At 41.7% G+C, this 13761-nt stretch overlaps 1 protein-coding gene across 3 annotated transcripts in view; it reads left to right on the forward strand.

Moving 5' to 3' along the window:
• The window catches only part of LOC116689931 (far upstream element-binding protein 3), a 23068-nt gene that overhangs the window by 2449 nt on the left and 6858 nt on the right, over positions 1 to 13761 (forward strand). Inside the window, exons 2-12 of one of the 3 annotated variants that reach the window (XM_032516634.1) lie at positions 5577 to 5685; positions 6684 to 6717; positions 6997 to 7046; positions 8062 to 8133; positions 8329 to 8386; positions 8473 to 8635; positions 8728 to 8826; positions 9950 to 10051; positions 10154 to 10271; positions 10668 to 10768; positions 10885 to 11023. In XM_032516634.1, coding sequence (XP_032372525.1) covers positions 5577 to 5685; positions 6684 to 6717; positions 6997 to 7046; positions 8062 to 8133; positions 8329 to 8386; positions 8473 to 8635; positions 8728 to 8826; positions 9950 to 10051; positions 10154 to 10271; positions 10668 to 10768; positions 10885 to 11023 — 1045 coding nt within the window. The remainder of the gene's footprint in view (positions 1 to 5576; positions 5686 to 6683; positions 6718 to 6996; positions 7047 to 8061; positions 8134 to 8328; positions 8387 to 8472; positions 8636 to 8727; positions 8827 to 9949; positions 10052 to 10153; positions 10272 to 10667; positions 10769 to 10884; positions 11024 to 13761) is intronic. The other 2 variants (XM_032516638.1, XM_032516635.1) reach the window with 2 other exon arrangements.

Consider the following 13761-nt stretch of genomic DNA (forward strand, 5'->3'; position numbering starts at 1 on the left):
AGCCCTTTAACTAGCTAGTGCTACCAAGTGCTAAACTGGTGGCTCTCTGCTGGGCGTCGCTCACAGCGGAGAGCTTCGTGACACATGGCACTATATCAAAGGTTCCCAAATTCTTTCATGTGAAGGGCCAAAATGTATCTGGGTGAAAGGCCACAGGCCAAAAATAAATGTCAATGTTGAAGAATCCGTAATTCTTGTGACGTTTGTAATTTAAATGGGAAGTTTACCAGCACTGTGCTTAACATTGCTGTTAAACTCAGATTACGTACTTTTTAACTACACAAAATTTATGTTTCATAGTCATTACTTTTAAAATAAGAGGAGATTAAGCATGAGCATGCCAAACTTGGCCCGCGGGCCCCAAATTGGGCGGCTTTGCACTATATCGATGAGGACTGGCGGTTAAAGCAACACTAGAGAACTTTTCCCGCTTCGGCCCCCCAATGGGTAGAAAGCGGAATTGTCCATTACATTACATTATGCAGGTTTGCCAGATCGGGTAGTAAATCTGTAGTTCAAATGAACTGGACAATGTAATGTAATGGACAGTTCCGCTTCCACCCTGTAGGGGGACTGAAGTGGGGAAAGTTTTTTTAGTATTGTTTTAAATTGGCCATTCTACACACAGGGTATGCCTAGTAGACACATTGCTGGTTGATGTGGAGACAGGCTCAGTCATATGCTCTGCGGACATTCACCTGTCGTGTGGACACGCAAGCAGTTCTAGGAGTGGCTGCATGTGTTTGCAACGTATCTGCGGACACTGGGTGTATAAAGTACGTCCGAGCGAACTTGACAGGTGAACTGGGACTCTGTTGTCTGTTTTTGGTCGGTTAACGGTCAATGATCAGTTAACGAGAATTGAATATCAATCAGGAAAAAAATAAATCTAAATTAGCATCCCTAGTCCGTGCAAACCATGACAGTGTGACAATGAGCCAAAAATCAACACTACGAGGTTCCCTAAAACTGAATCACTCGTTTTTAAAAAGAAAAGAGTGGAACTCATGAAGCTCAGTCTTTTGAATAAAGCCTTTCAGAGAAATACCCATTGGTATGACTTTCATAAATGAGGCGTGTTTGCAAAAAGCAGCTTCTCATTTCCCACTCCAAAGTAATTTAGTGAGCGGTCACCATGAGGAAACCTCCAATGGCCCTGGAGGTCCATCCATCTGTAGTGAGAGCCTCGTGGACTGTGTCGGACAATTCTTTGTCAATTTCTCCTTGTGTCTCGTCATACATTTTTGGAAGTGGTGCTCAAGTGTCGGCGGGAGGGAATATTATACAGCGGCTCAAATACTTTTATCAGCTGACAAAATCCTTCACCCTCAATCACACTGCATGGTTGCATCTATTTTGCTATAAGTATTCCCAATGCTTTAGTTACGGCTATTGACCTGTCCGACTTATCACTGAGAGGCTGCTTAAATGCTGCGCAGACTAGAAGTTGTTCTCTCTCGTCTCCTTACACTGTCTACCGACATATTGTCTTCTCAGTTGAACTGACATATAAGAAGTGTTTCCATTAGCATATTGAATGCATGTTTCACAATGCTTGCACACAGTCGCAGTTCTATCTATTATTTATTTCCGCTGTCATAGGTAACATGAAATCCAAAATGTTCCCACACACCAGACGCTGGAGTATCCTCCAACTCCTGCAGCCTTCCTTATCTCTCCCACTCACCATTTCTACACGTGACATGACCTGCAGCACTCCACTTTTACTGTCTATTTCCACACCTCCTCTTTTGCGCGAAAGGGAAACACGCTGTCTGAGGTCACATACGGACATGAGGCTACATTGTGCATGCGTCAAACCGTGTGACACACACACGCTCAAACCGAGACAAGCGAACTGGATTTTTGGACTGTTTGGATGTTTTTTTTCATGAACCATACCACCGCTAATATTTTCATTTGTGATTGAACTGCATTTTTGCAGGTACTATAGGGAACTTAACGTCTACAACAGGTCTACAAAATTAATTTTACAAGAAATTCTTCATAGGGTAACAAAAGACCAAATGATTACATCTATAGACTATTTCAAACTTATTACATTACTGTTAGTGAGAGCTAGAATAGGAATTAATCTGTTTTAAACTTCACTGTAGCAGATTCTGGTTTCTAACTTCACCTAGTGCGTGTTAAAAAAAAACAGATGGAGACAACTTCTCTCTTTTGATGCTTTATTAAGATCAAGCAACTGAACAAACATGGGCGTAGGTAGCTTTGGTATGCTTGTGTGTGTTTGTTTCAGCAAATAAATCAATAACATTGTAAAGGCTACCATACAAAATGAATAGTTAGTAGGCCATATATAACAAATAATACCAATTAATTACATTATCTTAATGCAGTGTAACTACATCAGCATGTAAGTAATGCACCTAAACCACAAACGTGAGCAAGGGCTTTCCACAACCGCTATTATATTGAATCAACAGCCACGTGCAATTTAGCTAGTTTAGAAGTTAGCTTAGAACAACATATGTTATAAGACTTACAGTTCTCAAGGACGCACACGTGCCATCTCAACTAACTAGTTGTCCCTCGCACAGCAAGTCTCTTTTTTTCTTTCGCTCCTTTTTTTGCCAAATGGCGTGCGTGCCTGCTCACCGTGTGAAGCGTGTGTCCGTGCTTTTCTTCAACATGCACTCTGACACTCACTGCTGATAGACAGCCTTTTGTACAGCCCTATTTCTTATACCACGGCGGCACACATTTTGCCGTGGCAACATAGGGAAACACTGCGTAGCATCAGTCCCCTGTTTTGCAGTGGTGGTGGTTTTCCAATTAAGTTTTCTTGCCCTCAATAGCTTCATTGTACATCATTTTTTGTTGCACTCCAGACGGCTGCGCACACTTTAAAAATGACTTTTGATGATTTTGAATTTTATGTCAACCGAGTAATTAATTCATCGACTGATAGTTTTAATCCTAGCCTCCACTAACATCAGAAAGAGATGATGGCATTGTGAAATATAATATTAGTCTCAATGAACTTCAGAGAAAACGAGCAGTGGAGTCAGTAACGTTTGTGAGATGAGACACAATAGGATCTGATTCACCTCAACAGGTGATTGGTTGATTGATTGTAGTTATTAATTGGAGTACTTATTATTCAGAGCAGCAGGTCACTAGTGTAATAAAGAAATTGGGCGACTTGGCAGAACCTCAGATCGATATTTTGATCCTGCAGCCTTGTTGCATTAGTCGTAATGTTGAAACTAATCTGATTCAGGTTGTCAGAGTGAGGCTGCAGAGTGCAGGTGTCAACAGGTGTGGCAGTGAATGTTTCACAGCATCAAATTCCTCAACTGTTTTTATTTTTTATTTTTTATGAGGACAACGCTCAAGGTCACCTCCCTCTTAACGTGTGTGTGTGTGTTTTTGTGTGCGTTTTTGTGTGCATACTGGCAGTATTTTGCATTGTGTTGTGAGGTCAACTAGCATCCAAAAGCTAATAGCTGTGAATGAGCTGTAGTGTTATTAACGAAGTCGACATATTTCTGACTGAAACCAACAGAGCGAGGCAGCAATGACATCTGAAGCTGATAACTGGCCTTCAGAGTAAAATCCACCTAAAAGATAAATCTCTGACACATCGGTGTCACATTAATGCTGCTGCATCTGAGCTTCAGGCTACAACTTCACTGCTATGATTTTATTTTCAAGCGGCCTTTTGAGACAAAAAGAATCTCCGTCCACACAAGAGTGTTAGCTCCTGTAGCAGAATAAAGTACCGTATTGACATATCAAGAAAACACATCTGACAAGATGTATTACAAGACTATTCTCATTCACTGGGCATGTGCAACAACAGGAAGCAGATTGTTACTCTGCACTTGAATCATGGCTGTATAAGTTGAAAATTCTTCGGAAAAAAATCAGCAGTGGCGAAAAAGTAAGACATGGGATTTATTGGCTTTGACCAACGACAAGGGGGAAGTGTTACGGTATGTTAGCTTACCTAACCGCTAAGACCATCCACACTGCAACGCAACCCTGGAGTTTATAAACCAAAAACAGGGGCAGCAGTGTTTCCAAATGTCTTTGTTTTAGGGGCTCAGAAACGCCGGAGTATTGTGACGTGTAAACATAGCAAAAGATGTTAGTGTAGATGTATGAACTTATGAACTATAGGCCTCCCGCTCACACTTCACATGCGTAATGTCTGCTAGATGCAGCTGAAGAGCAGACAATTCCACTGCCACAGATGATTTTCTGCCCTCCCAACCAGCTGCAGAAGTCCACGGCACGCTTAATCAGAGTAGTTCAATAGCTTCTTTTTACACATAAAACTTTGTTTTTGTAATTGTGTAAAACTAACACTGGATTTATACATCTGCATTAAGAGGTCATGTCCTAACTACGGCGGCCACAGGCTTAGGCTGTGATTGGCTGCCTATGTTTTCCCAGAAATGTTTCTAATGCTGGTGGAGTTTGTTGAGAGTCAAAACAATATGAAGGAAATTAAAGAAAGACATCTAATGAAGCGATCCCACTGCAGACCTTCTTGCTTACTGCAATCTGCACTTTGTATGAATCAATGAACATAAACTCCTGGGTTCCTGGGTGAAAACTTGAACTCTGAGATGATAACTCGGAAACTCTGTATTTTCAGTTCGAGAAAGAGAGGTAAATTAAACCCTCTTTGTAAGAGCAGTTCAACTAAAATGTTTAATGCACATAATGTGTAATCTCAGATTAAATCGGATGTGTGTCTTTTTGCCGATGTCGGTTTTCTTCTGCTTCCTTTGTGTTGGAGTTATAAACTGCGATGGATTTATGACTATGGTTAACCACTCATCAGATCTCTGCAGGGTAAATCCAGACAGCTAGCTAGACTCTCGCACGACCAAAACAACTTTTATACCTTCCTTTACAAGGCTATTTTGCAGCGGCTCCGTGCAGTGCTTAGCGCCGCCCATGACGATTGTGATTGCTTTAAAGAAATGCCAACAAATCCAACCTCACGTTTCTGATTTATGTCAGAGTAACAACTGAAATGTATACACCAAGGGTTCTCAATGATATTAACGGTTCGTATCTGATTTTTATTGAAGGAGGTCGGAGGTCCGAAATGGTTGGTGATAACAATCCAGATCACTCCATGCTTCGTTACACCACTACTTTTATATTCAGTAGTGGTAGTGGTCCAGACTTTGGGAAGCCCTAGTGCACACACACATACACACACACACACACACACACACACACACACACACACACACACTGTACAGATGTGTTTATGTGCAATAGAGCAGGGAAGTGAGATCCGATCACAAGTGGTCACTTAAGACTCACATGGCGACACATTCTACTGCCAGGTGTGAACACACGTACTTAGAGCTGTCTACTTGTGGTCGGATCACTCAGGCCGTATATTGAAGCCAGGTAAGAACTTTAGGGCCTTGGTTGTAACTTGTAAAACAAAGACTTTGTACCCTTAACTGTGCTGCAACTAGATTTTAATGTGTTTATTTTGTGTCTGCACTGAGCTGCTTCTCTAGCCAGAATATTTGTTCTAATAGCCAGGAGTTAGCTGTTTGTTTCTTTCTGTCTGTCAGATGGTGGGTAAGATGGGCGGAGAAGCCATGTCACACCTCAACAGTTCCTCAGGAAGTGTCGAGCCCTCGCTGTACTACCCCGGCCAGAAACGACCAGGAGAAGACGGAGGTGAGGGCAGAGGGGCAGAAAGGAGGAAATCCCTGTCTTTTCACAAATCTTTTCACCTGACTAGGAATATTTAACCTGAACATCTAAATGATCCTGAACCTGTTACCTAAATCTTTTAACCTTACCTAAGACTACGGACCTAAGCAAGAACCTTTTCTCACCTGAGCAATATATTTTTGGGTGGGGGGTGAGTGACGCATCATAGCCTATTCAGTGAACAGCTAATGTTGTCACACTGTCCAACTGTACACCACCAGAAGTAGTGTTTAGTACTTGAATTCCTCATTGCACAGGCTGCAGAGACAGAGATACAGCGGAACAGCTGTGAATTAGAGAAATAACAGGTTTTCTGATTGTTTCACTGCAATTTATGTTCTAGCACAAATAACCTGTCCCTCCACAGATGATTTTGTGGGGACAGATGCTCTTTGTTGTATTCTCCTCCTCTGCATTTCATTTGTTGCACAGTGAGACAAAATATATGCCATTGCACCGTGTGCTTATGTGCTGCGGCTGCGACCTATGACAATTGTCTCTTACCTATACCCCGCATTTCCAACCAATGACATATTGATCCCGCCATGGTTGTCGGCAACCCTGGTCCTGTGCTATTCACATTGAAATCAACCCGCGGGGGATTAGAACATTTCAATTTACCTAGAACCTTTAAACCTGAGCTTAAATCTACAGCGACAACCTCATTTAGGAAATTACTGGGCCTTTTTTTTATTATTTTTTTTTTTAATGAAACCATATATTTGTGTTTTTAAAGATTTACGTTTTGAGTATAAGCCAATGGGCTTGGAGCTGAAAGCGATAGACAGGAAGTCACAGTATTGAGAGACGGACTATCATGTTGTTGGTCTTCGGATTTGTTGACAATGGGGACATTGCTGCGGTTTCTTCTGTGTTGCTGAAAATCGTCTGTTAGTTTTGGTCAGCAGCTCTGTCAGGCCACTTAGCCTTATTCATGTCTAATCTGTGTCTTTGTCTCTCAGTAGGTAATCAGCTAGCAGCCATGGGGCATCAAAGGTACGATCAGCAGTACATATTGATTGATCGCACGCACGCACACACACACACACGCACACACAGAGCGTGGTGATAATGATACACACATCATGACGTGTGTTCAGCATCATATTCATGCTGCAGATAGACATCAGTGTGTTGGTGTTGAGTTGTAACAGTAGATAAGTGTTTATAGATCTGTTCTCCTACTGTCTGCATCAGTATAATCACTTATTGAAACACGCATACACACACATTGTGTGACCAAGATGTTAATGTGTGTTTATGTGTGTATTGCAGCCGGGTAATCACAGAGGATTACAAGGTCCCCGACAGGATGGTTGGCTTCAGTGAGTATAACCACCCCCTTCAACCAGCACCTTCTCATTTTCCCTAAAACATTTTGAGCTGACCTATAGCCTTCATGTTAAATATAACCTTCAAACCTAGATCCTTTTAACCTTAGCCAGAAACCTTTTCACCTAAAACAGAAATGACCTGGAACCTTCCACCTGCCTTGCAACATTCAAATTAATATAAAACCTTCCACTTAACCTTGAACCCTTCTTCTTTTCCTAAACCCAACCCGTGCGTTCCCCGTTCTAACAATGTTCCAATTTAGATGTATCGATAACAGTATTGGTATTGCCTCCAATACTGCCTAAAACGTTGGTATTGGTATCAGAAAGTACTGAAGTTTATGCACTGATCTGATACAACATAATAAAACCCTAAAGAAAATCTACGTTAAAGTTGTTTGTTTATGTTGTTTTTCCATTATGACTGACTGTCAAACTGGATAATTAAAGAAAGTTCTCCAGCATTCATTGGCAGTGTTTATTCATGTTTCACAAAGAGTTTAGCCTGAGCCAGACCGACAACAAATCACATCACATCCATACAGGGATAGTAGTATATAGGTACCAGTACTCTGGTATCGGATCAGTACTCGGTATCGGCCAATACGCAACTTCAATTATCGTAATCGGTATTTGGAAGCAAAAAATGGTATCGGACCAGCTCTATCTTCCAGCTGATTTGAAACCTTTTTACCCCAACCTAAAACCTTTCCTAACACCAACCAACCTTGAGCCTTTTATGCTGACCAAGCTTATATACCTGAGGTAGAACATTTCCCCTGACCTAAAATCATTCCACATGATTTAGAACCTTTTGATCTTCCATAAACCCTTCCACCTAGCACTTTTAAGCCTTAATCTTACTTTCAGACTTGATACCTTGAACCTTTCAGCTGATATGGAACCTTTCCCATACGGACCCAAAACCTTTTCCCTTGACCTAAGGATAATAAAGTGTTGATCCATAACATTGACATAATGTTTCTCTCCTCTCTTCCTCCTACAGTTATTGGAAGAGGAGGTGAACAGATCACCAGGATCCAGTTGGAGTCCGGCTGCAAGATCCAGATTGCTGCTGGTGTGTATCTGTTTGTTTACATCCTTCTCAAGCATGTTAACTTTTACCATCTTTTTCTTTAGCAGTGTTGCTCATTTGTGGATGTTAATTTATTTGTACAAACACATGAAAGGAGACTTTTATGTATCTTCTGCTTATCAAATTTTCCAACTGGTTCTACTAAAATTGTATGTTTGTGCGTGTGCGTGCGTGTAGACAGTGGCGGTCTGATGGAGCGGCCATGTTCCCTGACTGGAACTCCAGAGAGCATTGAGTGAGTTTCTAAACATCTACCTTTCATCTCCTCTGAGGACTTCCACCTGCTGCTCACCTCCTGTCCGTTTGTGTGTGTGTTTCCAGGCAGGCGAAGCGTCTGCTGGTCCAGATCGTGGATCGCTGTAGAAACGGTCCAGGTTTCCATGGCGACGGTGAAGGCGGAGCCTCTGTGCAGGAGATGCTGATCCCGGCCAGTAAGGTGGGACTGGTGATTGGCCGAGGAGGAGATACCATCAAACAGCTGCAGGTAGAGTAATTGACACCTTCAGCTGGGCGTTATGACTCTACCAACTACTGAGGTGTCTGTTTTTAATATCTCTGATGTTTGTTGTGTGTCAGGAGCGAGCAGGGGTGAAGATGATGATGATCCAGGACGGTCCGATGCCAACAGGAGCTGACAAACCCCTCCGCATCTCTGGAGACCCGTACAAAGTGCAGGTAAAAACTAACATTTGTACTCTATACTTGTGAGACCTTTAGGATGTTTTTTCCATGGGCTCATTGGAGCCACACGGCTCATGCTGTTGTGGTCCTGCTTGGTAGCAAACAAACTGTGACCAACCTGGGATGGTGTCCTCCCTCAAAACGAGCCCAAAATATTGCTCTGAATGGAACATATGAGACTGGTGACCAGAACGAGAGTACAGCAGTTTAGTTTGACTCTTACTTTGTTTTTGGTCAGATTACCTTATTTTGTTTACTGATGGCTTAACGTCAGTATGAGATAGGCTTGCCTCATTAGTCTGTGTTACCGGTGTTACACGGTCGTCGGGCATACAACAATTACATACCTTGCCCACAACCTTTTGCCTTTTTATTTAAAGAAACCTCATTTAGTTCATTTTGGCAAATTAGCGCCAGTGTGATAGTGTCTGCTGAAAAGCAAAAGTGCAGAATCCCATAATTTATCATAAAAACTATTTATATCTTTTAGAATATCGGTGTATTTTCTTGCTTGTTGTGGAGAAAATACACCAGAAAATAGAATGCAAGCTGACCCCACTTGCAGCTTGCTGAGCAAATAGACCTGGAGGCGACCGCTGTCTGTACAGCCCAATTGGTTTACATCGTATTTATAAACGGTCTATGGTCAACATGGGTGCCGAAAGGGAAGCGGGTAGCCCGTCTAAGTTCTTCATAGTGCTTCGGCCTGCTGTCTCACCCGGCAGCTGCCAAAATGATCTGCGCAGCAACAGCAAGAGTTGGAGAGGCCAGACAGAGCACATTCACAGTGTAATCGGTAACACCAGTATTGTTACCGGTTTATTAACCGGGGGGGGGGGAGATATACTCACCGCGGCTTGCCTAGTATCAGAATTGTGTTGAGGTAATGCTGCCCACAGCTGCAGACCATTAAAAGGTTTAGTGTTTGATGCTGCGGTCAGCGGATCAGTTTGACATATTGCAGGGATATACAAACAGAAACAGCCAGTGTAAGAAGTTCTATGAAGAGCGACAGCCTCGTACTGTGGTCTAGGTACATGTACCTCTAAAAGTCAGGAGAACGCAGTAGGTAGATGTAACATCTAACTGTGTGCCTCTCTGTCTTTTGCTCCTGCAGGCAGCGAGGGAGTTGGTGTTGGAGGTGATCAGAGAGAAAGACGGAGATTTCAGGTCGGGGCGCAATGACTTCAGCGCCCGTCTGGGAGGAACCAGCCTGGATGTACGACACACATTAACAAACGCATACTGTTGGCATTCTTTAGATGCTAGCATGTTTGAGGGTGCGTTTGAATCACTTTTTAAAAGATACATACATGTCTAGTCTGTTTCTCTGCAGGTGCCAGTTCCCAGGTTTGCTGTTGGCATCGTGATTGGCAGGAACGGAGAAATGATCAAGAAGATCCAGAATGATGCAGGAGTCCGAATCCAGTTTAAAGCAGGTCTGTTTAGTATAATCCAATGTAAAACTAGTTTGTTTACACCAGGATGAATAAGATTAAACTTACATCATTTTAATTCAGATAAAACTGATCTTATTACTCAAGCAATACAGTTTACAACTGTACAACTCCAACATAATTCAGTTGAAATGTTATGCTAAAATAATCCAGTTTAAAACAAGTCATTTTAAACCAGTAAAATCAAAGTGTGTGTTTACACAGGAAATCCAGATTAAACTGCTCTCTTTAAATCATTATCTGGTACATTTTCACATGTAATCCACTTTGAAACTAGTTTGTTTACTCCAGAAAAATGCTAATCAAACCAGCCTGTCTATGATGGCATGATCCAGATTAAAGGCCACTTTTGACCTTTGACTTTCCGGTGTTTTGCAGATGATGGCATCAGTCCGGAGCGTGTTGCCATGGTGATGGGTCAGCCAGACCGCTGTCAGCATGCTGTCCACCTCATCAATGAGCTCATTCAGACCGCACAGGTAAAACACACACACACACACACACACACACACACACACACACACACACACACACACACAGGTGAGTCTAAACTGAACTGAGATGATTAACTTTATTTTTGTGTTTGTTTTCGTAGGAGCGTGATGGTTTTGGCTCAGCCCTGCGGGGTGGGAGGGTAAGAGGTCGTGGTGATTGGACTATGGGCTCTCCTGGTCCACTACAGGAAGTGACCTACACCATCCCTGCTGACAAGTGTGGCCTGGTCATCGGTAAAGGTAGGAGTAGAAATCTTTTCAGTCCGACCACCCTTTACTTTAGCAGCTACAGAAATTATTCACACCATTGTCTGGGTAAAAGTAATATTTGACAGCACATGTTGTGTTTAGAAATAAATCTACCTGTGACAGCAGTCTGGTAAAAGAAACGCAGTAAAGAGAGTTTAGTAAAGAGTTGTATTTTTTTTTAATATACCCATCCAATAAAATAAACCTGTGTCAGCATATATTCTTGCAACATTTTCTAATATAAAAAAAATAAAAAATCTTATCAGAAAAGTCCAAGGTACAGGTAATTATGGCCCGAGCACTAAAAGTGCAAGGAAGCTGTTTTTTTCCAAAAAAAAATTCTGCAGCTGTACAATCGCATTTTTGATTGAATGGGAAGGCTCAAAAACTCCTAAATTGCCAAAGTTTTGCAGTGATTGGGCTTAGGCGTGGCCAGCGGGCTCCAACACACGCCAGGGTTGGGATGAGTTCTTTTGATGTTCACTAAAGTTGGTGGGAGCATTGTTGTTGTTATTTCTAGAAACGCCTTACGGTTTTCCTTTCTTACAGGTCAGCCATTTTAGATTTTGTGCGTCAATTTTTATTTTACAAAAACGTCTAAAGACTTAAGGATGCACAAAAACACATTTTTTATCCATGTTGAAACTTGTCAATATTTTGATTGTTATAAGGCCTGGTTGTGGCACCTCGGCTCTATAGTGCCCCCAATTAGTTTTAGCCTTTGAATAAAAAAATGAATTTTGAAGCCCTCGATATGCTCGAAAAACTCAAAACTTGGCACAAATCAAACCTGTTACGCATTACAAAACTATACAGCGATTTGGTTCATGCGTGATTAGCTGGCTCCATGGCGCCCCCTAATCCGTGGAAGGCCTTAATTTGGACAAAGTTGCATTACACATTTACAAGATTTGGTACCTTGTACCACAGCTGTGCTTAACATTGTTGACATGGCGAGGCAGGCAATGTGCTTGTTTTGCCATTTGATTTTGCATAGTCCAATGGCCCTACGTTTCACACGCTGCTGGATAAGAGCCCAGCCCTGTAGAAATCAATGTGTCCATATCGAGTCATTGTCATTGCGCCACCTACTGACAACAGGTCTACACGATATACAACAACATAATGTATACCTAATGTGTGTTGTGTAGTGCCACACAATGGACAGAGGAAGTGGTACAAAATGCAGAATATGTCATTTCCAGTGCCACACACTCCAACCAGGAAATATCGGACTTGTGCGCACAGGTTCAGAAGGTCATGCACAGCTATATTAACCAGCATCCCGCCAGTACACCAGATGTGCAGGGAGGTGTGAGGACCTATACATCGCAGCTTTAATTTAAACTTTTTCTTTGTCTGCAGCCTGTAAACTGCTGAGAATAAGACTAACCGCAACATGAGCTCTCATTAGCCCCACTCTCATTCTATTTGAAAACACTTTAAAACATTTTACCATTAACCATTGTGTGTGTGGGTGTGGGTGGGAGGGTGTGGGGGGGGTCAAGAGGGTCGAGCAGCAGCTTCCAAAATAAAAGCAACCCAAAAAAAGAAATGTCAAGCACCTAATGCTTAGACACCATATGGCCTGTTTGTGTGTGCGTCTGGTGGTCTATTGTCTTTGAGGACTTTCTATTGGACGATACTCATGAATGTCCTACTGTCTACTCACACACACTGAAGCCTGTTGTTCAGTAGATTTAAATGTGCCATTAAACATTTAATGTCCTCAGATTCAGTAAAAAATAAACATTTTTTAATTTATTAAAGGTTACACAACAAATATTTGAATTAGAGCTAAAGGTAAAAATGAGTTTATCATAAATGATGTAGTAAAATTCAGTTAATTATTGAGACATTGTCAGAAATGATCATTATAATATTATCATTTAGTCATTTACAGCCAATAGAGAAACACCAGATACATGTATTCAGAGTTTTTAGTAACAATGCAAATTATTAAAAGTGTAACTTTTAATCAATGAATGTTTTCTGTCGATCAACTAATAAATTTATGTAACACAGCTGGCCGTTACACAGTGCATTTTTTTTAATAAGCAGAGGATCACCAGGACTAACTGAGACAAATAGAAAATAAATCTGGCAATTTTATAAATTAAAAACATATTGGAAAAAGAGCAGTCACAATTTAATAATACAATGCTGTTGAAATAAAAGCTGGTTAGATTTAAAGGAATGAAAACAAAATAGATGTCAAAGTCTGAACAATATGGAAATTTGGCAGAGGCTGAAAACCTTCAGATATCCTGTTCACTCACTCACTCATTCACTCGCTCTCCTTTTCACCTCATGAAAGGTCCATTAATGGTCTCCTCATTTGGTTAACAAAGGGTTAATGACCTCAGGATATTCTGCTGACCTGGAGGAGGAGGAGGTGGTGGTTGTTTTGGCTAGAGAACTGACTCACGTTTAAAAGTCTTCATAGGGCTGCACAATTAATCAAATTTTAATCACGATTTTGGCTTCCCACGATCAAATTTGCGTGATCGAGCAATATTTTTAATGCGTCATTTCATAGAACGCTCCGGGTGTTTTTGCAAAGCCAATCTACCGCTCCGTAAACCACTGTCTGATCATGTGCCAGTCAGAGTTGTTACTTGCACCGCGATACAGACATTTCATACACACAACGTGTGTATCTCAGCTGACCCGCCATTCGACCCGTGTTGGACCCATTCATAATGAGGCAGCCGTCACTATGTGAGTAG

Source organism: Etheostoma spectabile, chromosome 5, assembly GCF_008692095.1.
Source record: "Etheostoma spectabile isolate EspeVRDwgs_2016 chromosome 5, UIUC_Espe_1.0, whole genome shotgun sequence".
NCBI lineage: Eukaryota > Metazoa > Chordata > Actinopteri > Perciformes > Percidae > Etheostoma > Etheostoma spectabile.